General features: G+C 36.9%; 2 protein-coding genes across 3 annotated transcripts; one reads left to right on the top strand and one right to left on the bottom strand.

Annotated features, from left to right (window-relative positions):
• Nucleotides 1-1,995: 1,995 nt before the first annotated feature.
• On the bottom strand, nt 1,996-9,793 carry LOC143292511 (uncharacterized). Of its 2 annotated transcripts, none has more exons than XM_076602860.1 (4): nt 9,706-9,793; nt 8,596-8,829; nt 6,098-6,874; nt 1,996-2,433 (listed from the first exon to the last, which is right to left on the bottom strand). In XM_076602860.1, exons 2-4 carry the CDS (start codon nt 8,810-8,812, stop codon nt 2,099-2,101), a joined length of 1,329 nt encoding a protein of 442 aa, XP_076458975.1. In that variant the 5' UTR covers nt 8,813-8,829; nt 9,706-9,793; the 3' UTR covers nt 1,996-2,098. The 2 variants fall into 2 exon arrangements, with proteins under 2 accessions (XP_076458975.1, XP_076458976.1); XM_076602861.1 differs by lacking the exon at nt 1,996-2,433 and adding an exon at nt 2,440-4,337.
• A 47-nt stretch (nt 9,794-9,840) lies between these two features.
• Nucleotides 9,841-17,377, top strand: LOC143292510 (thioredoxin C-1-like). The gene is made up of 4 exons (XM_076602859.1): nt 9,841-9,914; nt 11,456-11,718; nt 13,933-14,056; nt 14,702-17,377. Exons 2-4 carry the CDS (start codon nt 11,462-11,464, stop codon nt 14,810-14,812), a joined length of 492 nt encoding a protein of 163 aa, XP_076458974.1. The 5' UTR covers nt 9,841-9,914; nt 11,456-11,461; the 3' UTR covers nt 14,813-17,377.
• Nucleotides 17,378-18,300: the final 923 nt, after the last annotated feature.

The following is an 18,300-nucleotide window of genomic DNA, read 5'->3' as shown; positions in this document are numbered from 1 at the left end:
TTCTACCATTCTGCCCTCTGGCCACACAAGGTCACCTACTCCAAGGTCAGGCAAGGGCCTTATCTTTTTTGTGCAATCCCATAACATTTTCTGGAGCTGAAATTACTCTGTCCATTTCCAAACTGAAATTTTCTGCAGCTTATCTTTTTTTTTTGCCAATTTCTAAACTATTATTTCTTAGAACTCCATATGTGTGTATTGTGTACAAAATATAATACAAAAATACAAAACTATTCATTCAGTTTTTACAGGCCATTAAACCCATATGAACAAAGGGGTAGACAATAGCAACCATGGGACATCCCAGGTGATTCAGTATTCAAGCACACACAATTCATACAAGTATGCTTTTTGCAAAATTGTTGGAAGTAACATTGCAGTTATACAGATCTAATCTTTAGGCATTCATTAATGTAAATTCCAAATTTGATGATCCCATTATTCAACAACTTTGTGCAGAGCAACTGGACTTTAAAATTTGAAGGGAATCTGTAATGATAGAGGGGAATACATATTTTATGCAAGGATTCATATCTTGGACATACAAATAGAATATGTCTTCAATATTGTATCTGTCAGACTTGTCACAGAATGAGTTCAATAATGGTTTCCCAAAGCAAGAAATGTCATTCGAGGATAATGTTTGCACCGTAAAAGGCAAGCACAGAGTGATGTTCATGACGTCAAAAGACCAACGTAATTTGCCCTAAAAATCTTCGGATGAAAGTTCAGATTATCTGGGTGGGAAACGATTGAGTCATGCCAGTTCTGACAATAAGAATCACAAAGACGTGTTTTGAATGCACTGATAAACTGTGCAATGTCACCAACATTTTGCATTTCCCATACATAGCCTAGTCATGTTGGAGCAGCATCAGATAGCACTGCTTTGGGTACATGTACTCAGGCATGACAAGAAGTCTGGTCCAATATTTAATTACTCTGAGAAAGGTATCGATGTATACTGGGAATCTACGGCATTCACCCAAAGCATTACTGTTTCTAACATCCTTTCTGACACCTAAAATCATTTTACAAATCTTGACGTTAACTTTCTCATCATCACCAAATTTGTCAAAATCCCATGTTTCAAACCCATATATAAAAATTGGTTTCACTTTGGCATCAAATATTTTAAACACAGTGCTGACATGCATATTTTAAAGTCTGAAATACAGTCTTTTGATGCCTGCGACAGTTCGCAGTGCTTTACACGACACATTTTCGACACATTGTGACCACTTCTGAGTAGACCCAAAAATAACTCCCAGGTAATTGTGTGTGTGTGTGTGTGTGCGCGCGTGCGCGCACTGGCTTTGGCCTGCAAGCTGATACTATTACACTTATGGAGAAAAAAGGTGTTTGACATCCAGAATAATGGCTTCAAATATCAACAAAGACATAAGACATCAAGAAAATTGAACCACGCTAAATGCTCCATCCAGATGCCTGATCTCTCTTTGTTTCTCCATTTATATACATCACACAAAGCATTGTGTGTACATAACACAAAGCAGGTACGGACCTTCCTTGTCTATCTTTGTCCTCTAGAAAATGGCACATCATGAATAATTTCGAGGATGGCAGAGCCCAATCCTCTCCTTCAACTACTTTCGACCATCCCCAATCAAAATTAAGTTACCCATTTGTGTGCAAAGAGAAAAATCAGAGCAATGTGCCTTTCCCAAGAACACAATACCATGACCAAAGGAGGCCTCAAACTCTGACCACTGGTAAACACTAGATGAGAAATTCAGTGCCTGATTCTGCCACAACCACAGTGCACCCAATAAACCTATCACCTTTTAAGATGCTAGTAATGATAATATGTGGATGAAAACTGATGAGCTCAAATATTCATGATTGTCACAGATTCCAAGACAAAGAGTTTCATTTGTTTGATATTCCAAACAAAACTCTTTTTTTTTTCAAGTCTGATGTGAATTGAATCATTCATCATATTTGCCCACAGGGTTTTCTATTATTTTAATCAAGTGTTTTTGTTAATACTGCTGATGGCTTGTTACAAAAAGAAAAAGAAAAAAAAAGAAGAAGAAAAACTTTGCAATACAATAGTTTACACTGGTTTTGGCACAGATTATTTCTTGTCATAAAAGGCCCAGAACTCTTCATCTCTCTCAAATGTTTCTGGCAGCTTTGCTGGTGATGGAGGCTTTGGTGGGGGAGTCAATGGTGGAGTTTTGAATACCACTTCTTCAAACAATGGGTCTGCTTTTGCAGCTTCTGGCTTAGCTTTGGGTTTTGGTTTTGGTTTTGGTTTCACTTTTGGAGGCGGCGCTTGTGGCTGAGATTCCCTCACCGGACGCGACTGATTGCGATCCCATGAGACAGAAAACTTGGGCTGTGATTTGAAGAACGTGTCCCATTGTTCCTCCATGCGTTTTCTCAACAAGAACTGTTCTCTCCAACACACTGATGGGAAGAGAAAAATCATGTGACTTGAAATCTTGTATGCACAAGTTAATCAATTTATCATTCTTCAAACTTAGTAGATACTCAGTAGCAGACTGTGATGGAGTTTAAGCTTATGTAGAGTGGTAATAAAATACTGATGGATATCATAGTAGTGATTACCCTGTGATTATATTTTGTAGGTAAAAAAAATCTGGATTGGGTGTTTTTGTTTTTGTTTTATCTTGAGAAACCATAAGAAAATGGTCAATCCAAGAACATGTCCATGAGCAAAATAGTTTTCTGGCTCAGTCACTGACAAATGTAAACACAAACTATTTCATGAAATGTCACTTATTTGCTTGGAATTAAACTTAAACTATAAATTTGTCAATTACTGAGCCAGAAAAATAATTTTCCTGTGGACAAATTCTTGAATTGACCTTTTTCCTGATGGATTCTCAAGATAAAACACAAATAGCCAAGCCAGATTCTTGCATTCAATAGTCTTTCTAAGCCATTTATCCCGAAAAAAGCAACATGTATAAGTGATCCAAGAAACTGTGGACAAAGGCGAATGTTCAAAAAAACATCATGAAGTACCTGAGAGTTTTCTGCAGGTCAGGTCTTGTGTAATTGACTAAACAGAATTCTGCATGTCAAAGTATCACTCTAAGCACATTATATAAAACATGAAATATGTCATTTTGTGAATAATAATACCAACACTAATAGTAAATTTCATCAGTTTGATCCCCTTTTCACTCCCGGGAAGTATGTAGATGTGGTAGTCACATATAGCAAAAAACATCATAATCGTAACTAGCATGTATGCACATGAATAAACCATGAATTCAAAGTGATTTTGTTTTTAGTATATGAATGCCATGAACACTACATGCATTTATGACTGTTGAAAGGAAATGAAAAATCAGTCTTATCAAAACACAAATTTGACTTTATTTCCATCAAATACACTTACAGAACTTCATCACATATGACAATATCAAATAAAGTAGCCATATTCTGTCATGGTATTTTCCTTCCAAATCTGTGTGTCAACAGGCCTACACTATTTGCTTTTGACATTAATGATTACATAGGACTGTGAAAAAAGTTAGTGTCACACAGATCAGTCCTGAAGATGCACACACAAAAGGAAAAAAAACAAAACAAAAAAATGTCTGTATGAAGTGCATCACAAAGGTGTATTCTGCTTAATAATCAACATTCAACATACAGTCGAAAATGCTGCTTGCATCAATCTTTTTCCATCAATTTAAAAACACACATGCAGTCAACTGTGAATAAGTATTAAATTATATGAAAAAAAAAGACTCTCAGATAATTGATATGCTCACTGGTTTCGGAAAGGGGCTGCATTAAGTCAAAGCCTACTGTTATACACAAAATAAAAATTTATGTAAGATGTATGTAAGCAAATAAGATATATGATTGAAATTCAGAAGAACAAAACAATGAAATATAAGATCACCAGATAATGCTGCTTATTTATCAACAAACAATAAAACAGACACAAATCCATATTCAATGTAGATATAGTTATATTTCTTTTGTCCAACATAGGACACTAAAAACAAAAGTGATCACATTTCAAAAGGCACTTTGAAAGTTAAAGATTCATCAGAAAAAAAGGTAAAATAATTGCTGTCTTTTTATAAGGCAGGAGGAGTCAGCTCATTTTTTATTTTCACTGAAAGGCAGATCTAATACTGGTGGAAAGAAAATGACATTTTATATAATACTGCTGTTGAGTCTCAAATATGTATACACTACAAAAAGCAAGCAGATTGTTCATCCAGAATTAGCAAGGGCAGAGTCAAACCAGTGCAGTGTTTATGTTTTAGGTGCGTCCCACTGCTTTTTCAGTTTCTCCCGCACAAGGTTCTGTTCCGCCCATGTGGCTGGGGACAAGACAGAAAGCAGAGAACAAACGTTACACACAATCCAGCTTCGAACAATCAGCACTTTAGTCAACTGATATCATCATCACAGTGAAACTCCCAGTAAATGTGTATGAAATTAGGAAACAACTCAAGAAGATACAATAACTTATGAAACATTTGATCTTCTATCTGATTCACACCTGCATTGAATGATTAATTTTAAAAAAAACACAAAAAACAGAGAACATTTACAGATAATGAGATATGTGTACTGTTAAATACAAAGAGGAAAGGAATGGGGGGTTTTCCCACAAATACCCTGCCCCTCTGCACACATACACACACACACACACTCTCTCTCTCTCTCTCTCTTTCTCACACACACACACACACACACACACACACACACACACACACACACTCATGAAACACACTTACAAGCACATGCATACACACAAGCATGCACATACACAATTCAAATAAAGTGAAGTTAAGAGGGTGAACATTCAAGACATGTTTGTACACACAACTGACTGTGGGCAAAAAATCTGTAACTGACAAGCAAAACTAAATCACATACTCTTAAAAACTAGAAATATGTACATATGGCTGATAATATCTCTTTCTGATAACAAGTGCATTTTGCCCGAAACTGGATTTGAAAATAGTCAACCAGACTGGTATGGACTGTTAGCGGGAAAAAAGGAACACACACTGATAAATAATACTCAAGCAAAACATCAAATAGCTGAGTAAGAGAGGAGGACAGCAGATGGTGCAGCTACTAACAAAAGGATGGAGAAAAATGGTAAAAAGAAAAAGAAGAAAAAAGAACAAAAGAAAGGAAAAAGAGAGAAAAAAATGATGAAAATATGACACTCAAGACTGGCATACAATTCCCAGCAATTTCATAAATTAAAATGTGAAAAGAGGGAAAAAGTGCACCACAGATCACATCTTTTGGATACCATAATATGATCCTGACCTTGAACAGAGTTCACATTCTCATCATTATCAATCACTGTTCCAAGATCAATGAAGACTGGATGCAAGACACAAGCACTGCCATGCCTATAAACTTGCTCTTTGATATCAGATTGTGTATTCCATATCTGACCTGCATATGATCTAGAAATATAGTGTCTCCATAAAGTAAATGAATGAGAACCAATATACACTATTCTGCCTAATCTGCTAAGTTTCATTTCTCTGTCACTTTCAAAAAATGAGATAAACATTAACTTAAAATTTGAACACACACACACACACACACACACACACTCTCTCTCTCTCTCTCTCTCTGACATTAAATCAGGATGAAATTATACATACTGACTTTGTCTACACTCATAAGAGAGACAACGACTGAATACTTTGAGTCAGCTGAACCAAACAACCATATAGTTATTATTTTGAATAAGTCACTTTTAAATTCAATCAATATGAACAAAATATCTTCAGAAACAAGAATCAAAAGTGAAGCATTTTACTGAAATTAGTTTTAGAAATACACCCAGTTTATTAATTTCTTGTTAAGAAATTAAAGAAAGTGCAAATGCAGAAATATAAACAACTAAAACATCTAAATTTTCCCATCTGAGTTTGATACAAAATGATACACAAATGGAAATGAGGATGAAACACAATTTCAGTCCTCTAAAAAAAAAAAAAACTCAACTGGCACTGATATCAAATTATCAGGTAGAAAGCAAAAGCATTAATGTTAGCTTGAGCACACAGCAAAAGAACACAGACGACAGAAAACATCAGATTCTTACCATAGCCATCTTTGATAATGCGGTATTCATCAGTCATGGGCACACGTCGGAGGTACACGACGTCATTGTGGGTAGCTCTCATGGTACTGTTCATGTCCAGCATGGAGTACCCTGGGAACACGTTGAACCTTGTCACATGACCTACATCAAAGTAGCTGCTGGATGCCTTTGCCTCATACTCTTTAATGTCAATTTCTGAAGTAGACTTGCTGGCACGCTCCTCCTTCTTCTGCTTCTCCATGGTTTCTGACACCTTCTTTTTGTCCGCCAGAAGGGAGTCGCATACTCGACTACCAAACTGGTGCCTGATATTTGGAGGGAGCTTCACAGCGCTTTTCGGTTTCAGTGGCATCTCTGTGTCCGGGTCCACTCGGGGGTTCCAGCCCAGACGGATGGCGCCTAGGTTGTTGTTATCTGATACATTAAGGGCTGCCAACGACTGATCTGGATCATATTTTTGACAGTGACCAAACTCATTGCCCTTGGAGAGAACATCTCCAATGAGAGAGTAGTTATGCGTGGGAGGCTTGTTACCATACTTGTCGTGGTTGAAGTTGCCGCTCTTGCTGAGACCCACATTGTTGATGTCCTCAGAATGATCCAGGTCCTGTTTGGTAAGCCATGCATGTTCCCTGCTTTTCCCTCTTTCTTTTCTTTCTGAATCTGGTCTGAACATCAAAGCCTTCTGTTCCTTTTCTTTCAGCTGTTTTTGGGCGTTGGTCAAAACTTGATTTTGACTGCTAATATCTTGGCGTGCTTTGTCAACCATTGTCCGAGCTGTAACATATAAATAAGGATTTTCACATTTTTCATTTTGTTTTCAGCTCTAAAAGAAATGATTGATTGCTGTGTGTAACACTCTGTTTCTGTTTCTTTTCTTACACAGAATTACACACACTGATACTCTCTCTACCTGTTTCTTTTAATAATAACAATAATAATGATGATATTTATATAGCACTGAATCTTGTACAGAGACAAATCAAAGCGCTTCACACACACACACACACACACACACACACACACACACACACACAAAGATTCAAAGAAATTTAATCCTTTTGCCCCTTTTGGGGTGTGGAGGGTACAATAACAATACATACACATTGAATCACTTCAGTCCAACAATGCATCCAAAACACACAAAAACGCACACACACACACACACACACACACACACATGCACGCAAATAATAATGATTTGCAACAAATCAAATGTAAACATACTGACAAGTATGTTTTAGATGTAACTAAAGTTACACACCCTTTCCAAATTTTTATAAATTTACTTAAGTTGTGTTTTCTTTCCAACACTGAATAAATTGCATAAACCAAACATTGACATATGTGATTTATTTTTATGTGGTATCAATTTATTTCGAATTATAATATTATTAGGATATTGTAAAACAAAATCAAATGAATCCACAACAGTTCCCTTACTACATTCCTTGCAAATTCTGTTTTCTCTGTTTTGCCTCCTCTTCTTCATATTTTGATGTGCAGTTTCTGATTACTGCAACAGAACTTTATTAAAGGATGTATGTAAGTATCAGGAAGTTGTGAGTTATATTTTCCTTGACAAAAGTTAGGTTTGATGCTCCTGTAGAATAAACATTTAGTACTATCTCCAAGTGATTTTTTTCCAGGACTAAATGAAGATATCTTTTAGACTTTGCGTGATGTATCGACAAAAGAAATCCTTACCTTGGAATGTTTGTGAAAATCAAACACAGTCATAACCGCTGTTATCCAAAACACACATATGTACACATGTCCATCCCTGATATTAATGGACCTATGATTAAGTTAATGACCACAGTCTTAACAACATACCATCATATAAGGTTAGATAAAAATTTTGAAAAGTCCATGACCTTCACATTTCTCATGAAGAAACTAATCACCCACTGAACAGATTCTGTTATGGCAGGGGGCTGAGGCCCGATGAACAATGCCAGATCAAGCCTCTGCAGAGGATTTCTTTTCAGAAAATATTCTTTCCTGTTACTTTCAGTGAATGACTGTGTCTTTTGTAAAGCTGTGAAATGTCTGGGTAGTTTTGTCCTGCTAAAATGATAAATCATCCTTTTCTGATAAGATAAAGGGTGAGAAAACTACAAAGATATTTTTCATAATTTTATTGAAGTGTCCTCAAAAGGTGGGACTTCAAATGAATTCATGACTGTGTCATGTAAATTAACTGTTCATTTTCCTTTTTTGGTTGTCTCCAAAATGTGCTGAAGTATTGGCAAGGACATTGTTAAAACAACAGAGACAATTTGTTATCATCATCATGTTGTTGTAGCTGTTGTTGTTGTTGCTGTTGCTGTTGTTGTTATTTTTATTACTACTATTATCTTCATTAATACTATCATCACTTATTAACACTTTTTTTAAAAATTAATGTAGTATAAAACCATAAGGATATTAATTGTTGAAACAAAGCAATTCCTACAAAAAAATATTTCTGGGCTTTACAACACTGGATCTGCTACCTGACACATGTCCTTGAAGGTGCTCTGGAATGGGGTATCGCTCAGGCTGATTTTTCACCCCAATCCTGTTTGCATCAGATGCATCAATTCCTTCCAGCTCAGACTTGTTGATATTCTCCAGGGCAGTTCCAAAAAGACTGTGTTTGGGTCTGGCTTCTGTGGGTTTTGCGCGAAAGGATCGAACAGTCCGTGGCTTAAGGTCTCCCAGTGCAGCCATGGTTATTTCTTGATTCACTGCATCATAAATCGGATAAATAAATGATTCATGAAATAACAACAAGAGCAACCAGATAAACATACTGCTACATATCATAGCAGGAAGAACCAAAAGATGGTCAAGCCAAGTTGATATATTTTCAGTTCAAGTGATAAAACTCCCCTATTGCCAAGATCATCCTCTTACAGTAACATACATCCCCTCTGTGAATGAATTAAGCGTTCTTAACAACTGTATCTTCTTCTTCTTCTTCGTTCATGGGCTTAACAACTGTATGACAACAAAACTGGCGTGCTCATGTGCATGCATGTGTGTATGTGCTCGCAAGTGTGTATGCATAACAATGTGTGCCTATGCATGAGAGTGTCACTGACTGATGGAAAAGAGACTGAAAAAGGTTGAGCAAGAGTCAGAAAGAGACTAATGATGATAACAATGACAATAATGATAAGAACAAGTATGCCAATTGGTGCATTACATTAAAGAAAGAAACAAACAAACAAAAACAAACAAACAAACAAAAACAAAACAACCAAACAAACAAGAGCAACGCAACACAATATCAACATAATCAACAGCAGTAATAACAATGTATGCTGGGAAGATGCTTTCCAACTGGTTGTTCATGACAAGAAAAGGAGGCAAAGACTCCATAAAGTGTATGTTAAGTTGCAACATTAACACTTGCTCCAACTCCAACTCACATATTTCTTTAAGAAATGTTTAATGTTAAAATGTATTTTTTTATTTTAAAAAAATCGCTAAGTGTGTGCACATTTTGCAGCCACAATATCTAATCCATCAAACTTATATAGTATAAACATTTGAATCTGTGCCTATCTTATACTTCATGTGTGGGGTCTGCCAATCACAACTCAAACTGATGAACTCACCTGTTACTGATTATCTGGGCTGTTTTTAACCGTTTATCATGGTTGGGCTAACGGATGCACCGAAGGAACAGAAGTTCCTAAGCAACAGACGCATCCGGTTACTGCAACACACTTTTCTGTGACGATTTCCGGTGTGTGACGTAAAGCGCACTGCTCTTCGGAGAGGTTGACGGTGACAAAGCAACAAGGGGGTTAGAAAACTATTTACGGTACTTAAATGTTTATATTGATGCTTTGTGTGTGTGTGTGTGTGTGTGTGTGTGTGTGTGTGTGTGCACATGGTCCCATTTCAGTAACTGTGATAATCCATGCATGTGTGTCACAACGTGAGTGGCGAATTACCAGAATGTTGATGAAACCAAACTCAAGGTCCATGTCTATGGCCGTCATGCTGTCTGCTAACGCAGCATTTTAATGGTTTTAATTAGTTAACAGATGTAAATAGAATGTACAGCGCGCTCCACAAGAGCGCGAGCGTGGTCGCGATGATGACCTCAGGCCAGCAGACATTTTGCTCAATCATAACAGCAGGTCCTTTTTTGTTCATGTACCATTTCCGAGTGTCCAGAGGGCGAACTAGTAAAAGCCACGTGAAAGAATTAAATCAGCTACAGGACAGGCCATTAAAAATTTTTGCTCCGCGTGTCAGTGACAGTTTCTATTGATCATTCAAGCAAGTGGATTACCATTGAGCATACTAATAATTATTCAAGCAAATGTACTTCTATTGAGTGTATTATTATAATAATAATATATATATGCAGTTAATCATTCAAGCAAAATTTAATGTACTTCCATTTAGTGTGCAAACAAGACAATCATTTCAGGAACTCATTTTTCGTATGTACTGAAACAGTTATTCCAGTGTAGCCTGGCAATAATGAGGGCTTAGCCCAGACAGGGCTGAGGCAAGGGTGACTCTAACGGGGGGTGAAGGGAATCATGATTTCATGATTGTCTACCTCATGAGGAAAGGGAGTGAATGTGGTAATTATTATATTGCTGTTTAATATTAGAGTGATGATCGAAATAATGATTAATTTCAGTCTTTTCAGTCTTGCAGCTGATGGCTGCTGGTAACGGGCTGATAGAAACTTATAATGTCTGATAATTTTGCAATTAAATATGACAAATATAGACAGTTATTGACTTCTTTGCAGCAATAGTGTTGTTGTTTTTTTTAACATATTTGTGTTAAAGCTTGCAAATGTACACAACAATGAATACTGACAAACAAATGACAGTGTAAAATTGAGAAGTCATGACCTCTGTCATGGTTACCTTTGTTTTATTCCCCTCTACGTCTCTGTCAGGGTGGTCATTGTCAGCAGATTCAAGAAGGGATGGGATAGTGGTCTCTGTGCTAGGGGGAGAGGAGAGGTGAATTGGTATGGGGACAGTTTCTCTAAACCTGACTCCATGTTAAAGCAGTTTTTGTTACCAGTTGTTGGATATGGAGAGTTCCTGTTTATATATAATAATATCACTGAGCTCCACCAGTTTACTTCAGTGGCAGTGCTTGATCGCCTCTGGTGTGAGGCTTTATGCTGGCCTAATATTTATAGCTCCCTGCGGATTGTGCTCATTGACTACAAACAGCAAGACAGGATTTGGCTGTGTATGGGAAGATAGAGCAGTAAATTTAAACCGTGAAATTGACACATACTCAAGAAATTGTTAACATTTATAAAACTTTACCCATATACAGCTGTTTGAAATCTGTTCCCAATCTTCAAGAATCTTGTTGCAGGTAATAATGGCCAGTCGTCATTTCTTCCGTAGACTGTCTCCCATCCTACGCAATGCCTCCAGAGTGTTGCCATTGACCAGATCAGCGACACTCCTTCCTCGCCATGCAGTCCTCTGTCAAGACCTTGCCTCTCGTCTGACCAGTGTTCGATGTATGACAAATACTGGACCCACGCTGGACATTGTGCATATACAAGATGCAGATGACTTCCAGCAGACAGTTCTTGAGTCCAAGAAACCTGTCATTGTTGATTTTCATGCAAAGTAATTTTTTTTTCCTTTGAATACCTGTTTGTGCATAAAAGAAAATTGAAGTGGACAGACCCATGACAATGTGTGTTGGTACTTGCATGTATGTGATTTAACACTCTTGTGTTTGTATATGTGCAGTGCAAAGAGAATCAATTGGTATTTTTTCAGTGGCGGTACAATATATGTTGATTCTTTTAGTATTATTTGTAGAATAGAGATTATAATTTTTTCTCAAAACAGTAAATTTTTCATGCAACAAAAATATTTTTTATGTACCACCATCAGTTTAAATGTTTTAATTGATGTTACAAGAAGTAATCACCTGTTTGTTGTTTGGGTTCAGAATGAATTAAAGAAAGGTATATATTGAAAATAAACCTGTTTGTTTGTACAAAGATATAAAGGGAACAGAAAGATACCCAATAACGATTTCTCTCAAACCAACAACAACAACAACAACAACAAAAATTCAAAGATGAAAATAGGAGAAACATTCAACACAAAGAATGTTATAACTAGCTTAATTCCGGATGAATAGTTTTTTGCTTTCCCCTGCAGATGACCCATTTGTTAGGGTTAGGAAAAAAATCACAGAAAATACAAAACACACAGTAACTGAATGAAACTCCCTTTACTTGACCCACTGACCCCTCTCCTCACATCGTGTGTATGCCCACCTCCCTCCCTCTCTTCACAGCCCTCAGAAGCTGTCACTATTAGTACCTTCTTGCCGGTAGCTTTCTTCATTGCAGATACTTTATTCAACGTCTTCATCATCCTCGTCGATGTCGAAACCTTCAGTTTGAAGCATTTCATCACTTCAGCAGCAGTAAAACACCATTGTCGTGATCTAGTTTACTTAAAAAATTTCCACTTGTATCGCCTGCGACGCCATTTTCAATACCTATGCAGATTAGTTTGTCATGTGGGGTACCAAGGTCAATGGCTGGCCAGCAAGTGTATAGATACGGAGCCCCACGAAGAAACTTTCCATTCAGCCCTTGACATGTTCGCCTAGTGTAGCTGTGATTTTTATGCTACCTCATGAGGAAAGTGTGGACAAATTTTTTATTGTCCAAATCACTATAGTGTTCCATCGTCCAGAATGCTGCTGTTCTATCGTCCAGAGTGTGTTAAGACAGAAAGAAGCTGCCCTGAAAAAAAAAACTCCTTCTCCTTTTGTCAAGAACCTAGTTCTTCAGTATCTTCTGTTTAAAATATTTATGAAATACATGATTTTGTAACAGTATTGCTTGCTCTGGTGATTTAATGATAATGATAATAATGATGATGACAATAATAATAATAATGATCTCCTTTTATATAGCGCCCTTTCTCTTTAAGAGCTCAGGGCACTTTACATAAAAGAAAAATATTACAAATTACATAAATCATTCATGACCACACTTTCTCAACCCCCACCCCCCCTACCCCAGCCTCCCCACAGCCACCCCCCCACTTTCCCCCTCCCACTCTTCATACATCCAAAGTGAGCTGACATAGGTGGTGTTGTAGAACAAGGAAACAGAGTGCTTATAGATAGGTTTTAAAAAGATGAGTTTTTAGTGATGAGTGAAAACCAGAGATAGAATCAGATGCACGGATATGATGAGGAAGGTTGTTCCAGATGTGAGGAGCAGCAAAGAAGAAAAAAAGTTGACCATAGGTTCCTGTATTGACACAAAGAAGTTTCAAAAGGTAACAGTCAGAGGAAGCGTGGAGATTTCTTGAGGGAGTGTAAACACTGCGGAGTGGAAAGCAGAATAACAGAGACACGCAACTTTGTATTTAATTATTGTTTCAATGTGGAGCCACTATAGAATACGGAGGTGGGGAGAAATGTGATCAGTATGTGGGACTCTGAGAGTCGGACAGGCAACATTGTATTGACGGTTTTGAATTTGCTGAATAAGATTATGTGGACAGCCTATGAGAAGAGAATTACTGTAGTTGATTCGTGACAACACAAAAGCAGAAATAAGAGTTTTAGTAGTTTCAATAGAAAGGTACTGATGGATAGAGTTAATGTGATGAAGTTCAAAATTGACTATGTGTATCAGATTTACTACCTGAGCGTGCATGCTGAGGTTTGAGTCCAGAATGACTCCATATAGTGTATATACAGTGTAGAATTATTTGAGGAAGATCACTTTACTTCTGACTTTATTTCGTAGATTTGTGATTGTAAAGGAAAGAGTTAAAAAGGACTTCATGTGTTTGTTGCAGCTGGTGTGGACCATGCAAGTTGCTAGGACCTCGAATGGAACAAGTCATTGCAGAAGAGAAAGGCCGAGTTCTGTTGGCCAAAGTAGATATTGACGAGCTTGTGGAGATAGCCATGGAGTTAAATGTAAGGAAATTATCATTAATTCTGTTCATAAATGTGAATTTAATGTGAATGCATCAAACATTGCATTTTTCAGAGAGGCACTGCTTAGTTGTGTGGTATTAACTGGCATCAAATAATATCAGCATTGCATTAAATGATAATATCAAAGACAGATGAGCATAGTGGTCATCACTCATGGGTCCAGAAGATTTAGAGTAACGGAATGGTTCTGTTGTTTTTTTCTTTTCTTTTTTTTTTTTGACCACAAATGAAAACCAGTCGAACATAGAATTTAGAAAAAAAAACAACAACAAAAAAACTACAAATAAAAATCATTTAAATATATCACTTTTTTTTTCTGTGGGGTGTGTATGCATGCACATTACCACATGCACACATGTTGTCAGTATGCCCATATTAAAAATGTGTTTATGTTGACTGTTATTCATTTAATTTGTTGTGTATAATTTGCAATTGTTTAAGCAACATCTTCATAAATAAATATATCCAGCAACACTTCTGGTTCAGGTTGGAAACATTTTGATCCCCTCTCATACAGCTGATCAATATTTCTGCTCACAATTTAGTTAAAGCTGTCATCCCATAAGTGTGAGAGTTTCCTATGATTATATGTCCATCATTTTCACCATATATGTTTTTTTCCAGGTTGAGTCTGTTCCCACAATCATGGGATTCAAAGATGGAAGCAGAGTTAGTATGTTCATTGGACTGAAGGAGGATGATGAGATCAGGAGCTTTGTGAAGTCTCTTCAGTAACTTGAATGTGACCCCAACCATGGACTTGCACTGTGTTTACCTTTGCATGTGATCATAATTATGTATTCATGATGTGAAACAAATGCAGAGTTTGATATGTCTTTATTTGATTATAACCTTCATCATGAAAGAAAAGATTAATCTCCTGTAGAGTTTGAACTAGTAATTCTTACCAGTTCGGTTACAGTCGGTAAAAATTACTAGAAGATACTCTGCAAGAGATCAGTTTTTGTGTGTGTGTGTGTGAGATTGGCTGTGTCAAGAAACATAAGCCGTATGCAAAGCACAGGAGCAGGAGTCAAGATGGCTGCCGTCAAAAGAGGGCGCTAGTCAGGGATGCAGAGGGGAGGTAACCTACTTCGGGAGGTTATCAGCCGTAGCTACTTTCGTTTTCTCTGCATAGGCGGGTAGTAGTTTGCACAGGACAGGAATCAGACCCCTGCCGGAGTCTGCACTAGTGAGTCACGATAAGTATGTTACTTAAACGTAATTTTAGGAAGAAAATTTCCTTTTTTCATACCTTAATTATGCTATTAGAAATGGACGTTTGTGACAGAATGATATCAGACTTTTAAAAATTATCCTGACGTGTTGGACATTGTTAGTCAGCATGTCCTGTTGTTTATTGTCTTTCCATGTCATCTTGCCATTGTTCTGATGACATGACTGCTCAGGTTTCAAAGAAATGTGTTCCTCGTTTCTACCTAAATTTCACAATGTTACAATACACACATTGGTCTCTTAACTCTCTCCATACGAACGGTGAAAGAGAAGACGTTAACACCGTTTCTCCCCAATTACCACCATCAGAATATTACAAGCGGAAGGCTCTTACACTGAAGAGGTGAATGTTGACAAAGAATACCACAATTCTGACGACGGAAGCTAAAGGTTGGATCATTGAGACACCCACTGGACATCCGAGGGGTCTGTGTAGAGGAGAAGAGAGGACTGGCCGTATTGAGTGAGTTAACAGAAAGGTGTATTGTGTTCTGATTGCATGAACAGGAATGAGGTCAGTAGCATACCGTTTATTGCAGCTGACTTGTACTGGTCACATTTAGATGCTTTGTTTAAATGTATTTACTTTGTTTTTATTGCCAGTGTTTAAAAAATATATTCTATTTGATTGAATAAGTTTTTTCCTCTCATGCTATAACTGTTCTGTATTGAAACTAATAAACATACAGATTATATACAGAAATGCAATGTTAAACATTTTTTTAATGAGAGTTTTACTATATTGTCATAGGTTTTTATCACAACCGATTTCTATGTGAAATTTGGGCTGCATTTCCCTTGGAGAACACATTGTCACAGTGCAGCACCACCATTTTTTTCTGACTTCAAGAGCTTTAATTTTGTTTTACTGTCACAGATTCAGAGTAAATTATTTTACAGAATTTTGGCAGGGACAACCCACTTATTGCTGCTGGTTCTTTTACATGCACACTGTACATGGGAGTTTGGTTTATTGCCTCATCAAGAGGATGAGCACCCAAACAACCAATCTAAGTCTAGTGGAGGAGGAAGTAAAAATTATGGTTCATGGTTTGAACCCTTGACACTTGCTTCCTATTTAGGCGCATTACCATAAGTCCACTGCTGCATCTACCACATTTAAGTTTATTTCTAAATTGATTTTGAAATATATGATCCTGTGAGTGTCACTAACAAGGATCAGGATGACATTCACTTGTTAGGCACACTGACATGTCTGCTTCATCTGCCCTATTTCCCCCTGCTTCATGTCGGGATCTTTGCTTAAATATAATCTCTGCCTTGTAGAAATTCTGTGCTGGAATCTTCCTCTTTTCTGTTGCTCTTATTGTTTCTCAGAATTCTGCCTTGTTCCCCCCACCCCTCCCCCCCTCCCCCACTGTTTATGCTTTTTCTGCCTTCCCAGTCCGTTGCCCTTTCTTTTTTCCAGCAAGCCTTAACACATTTTTTTTCTTTCTGAGGTCTATGGTGTTCTGTTTTGCATTTTTGCTCTGGCAATTGAGTAGTGATATTGTAAACACTGGGATGTGCGCTAGCTGTCCACTCTGCATGTTATTTGCCTTTTTGGCCTTTCGAAGTGTTTTTTTGTGTGGCTTTGAAGTTATTTTTTGATATATATTTTTTTTCTGCAAATTTTTTGTAATCTTGTGTAAAGTAGGAGGGCTGACGTCCTGAGTACAGCTGTACAGCCTGGTCTTATATGCCTTGATGAGTTCAATAGTAAAGATGATGCATCATGAACTGTTTTGTTTTGCAGGTGTTTTTCTTTTTTGTTTGTTTTTTTGGCAGTTTTGTGTTTAACACGATATAATTTTTCATGTAGTTAGGCTATCCCGATGTAGCCCTGTGCTCTTGGCTGACAAAAAGCAACAAAATCAAATGTCAAATCTGCCAAATTTAAGTTTTTTCCTTTCATGAAATATGTGATGCTGTGAGTGTTAGTGACAAATATTAGGATGTTGATAATAATGATTTATGTTAATAATCAGAACTATATTCAGTATCTCATATTAATTCTTCATATTCATTTGAATGAAAATAAATACACCAGAAACAAAATATTAACTGATCAGTTTGAATGCTTGGGAAGATTCTGAGTTCTTAGTTTTTGATTCACTTGTGTAAACAAAGTGAGTCTATGTTATAATCCAGTATTTGGTTGTTTGTGTGTCTGTGTCCGTGGTAAACTTTAACCTTGTCATTTTCTCTGGAAAAACTCTGTCTGCCAATACCAAATTTGGCTGAAAAAGTTGGAAAAAAATCTTCACAGTCATACCAATAATAGGTATACATCTCCCGAATTTAGCCGTATTTCCAAATAATTAACGGTTTATTTTGTTGATGTCGGATTGTCTGGTAAGTAAATGCCATGACCTTGTTTTTCTTGTTCACAACTAAAAGAAATACACATTCAGGACAGAACACATATAGTGACACTAACTACATTATTGATGTGTTTGCTGTATATGAATATTCTTATGTGGACACTGAATTAACTAGGATGAACATAAAAGAAAATTTGAGTCGACCGTTTCATGGAGTTTCGGCCAACCTTGTCTGGACTGGTCTGTGCAGATCTTGACAAAATATGTTGCAAAGCCTGACACGATGGCAACGCCTCCTTTACTGCCGAATTAAAAGAATTTCTTAAATAATCATTGATGTGTTTACTGCAATAGAATGTTTTAAAGTGGATACTGAATTAACTAGAATGAACAGAAAAGAGAAATAACAAATTGAATAGACTGTGTCATAGTTTCTCAGTGAGTGAAAAAACAAGCTTGTTAAACAGGGATCTCTGCAGATCTGTAAAAATAGACATATATTGCAGTGCCATATTTGAGGTGATAGGAACGTCTACTTGACCTCGGACTTGAAAGAAATTCTTAATTGCCTGAGATAACCAAAATTAACATGATTTAAACGGCGTTATCACTTTGTTTACAATTGTCGATTTATTCCGCTAAAAGAACTTGCTCAAATGATAA

The sequence above is a fragment of the Babylonia areolata genome, chromosome 18 (genome assembly GCF_041734735.1).
Source record: "Babylonia areolata isolate BAREFJ2019XMU chromosome 18, ASM4173473v1, whole genome shotgun sequence".
Taxonomy (NCBI): Eukaryota; Metazoa; Mollusca; class Gastropoda; order Neogastropoda; family Buccinidae; genus Babylonia; species Babylonia areolata.
Note: the sequence above shows the minus strand (reverse complement) of the source record. Positions and strands in the feature narration are given on the sequence as shown.

Excerpts from the sequence above, each read along its gene's own strand:
- LOC143292511 (XM_076602860.1), bottom strand. The coding sequence starts at position 8,812 with ATGGCTGCACTGGGAGACCTTAAGCCACGGACTGTTCGATCCTTTCGC. Across the intron at positions 6,875-8,595 it reads CCTTCAAGGACATGTGTCAG|CTCGGACAATGGTTGACAAA; the intron begins GTAGCAGATCCA and ends TATATGTTACAG. Across the intron at positions 2,434-6,097 it reads CATTATCAAAGATGGCTATG|TGTGTTGGAGAGAACAGTTC; the intron begins GTAAGAATCTGA and ends TCTTCCCATCAG.
- LOC143292510 (XM_076602859.1), top strand. The coding sequence starts at position 11,462 with ATGGCCAGTCGTCATTTCTTCCGTAGACTGTCTCCCATCCTACGCAAT. Across the intron at positions 11,719-13,932 it reads ATTGTTGATTTTCATGCAAA|CTGGTGTGGACCATGCAAGT; the intron begins GTAATTTTTTTT and ends TGTTTGTTGCAG. Across the intron at positions 14,057-14,701 it reads AGATAGCCATGGAGTTAAAT|GTTGAGTCTGTTCCCACAAT; the intron begins GTAAGGAAATTA and ends GTTTTTTTCCAG.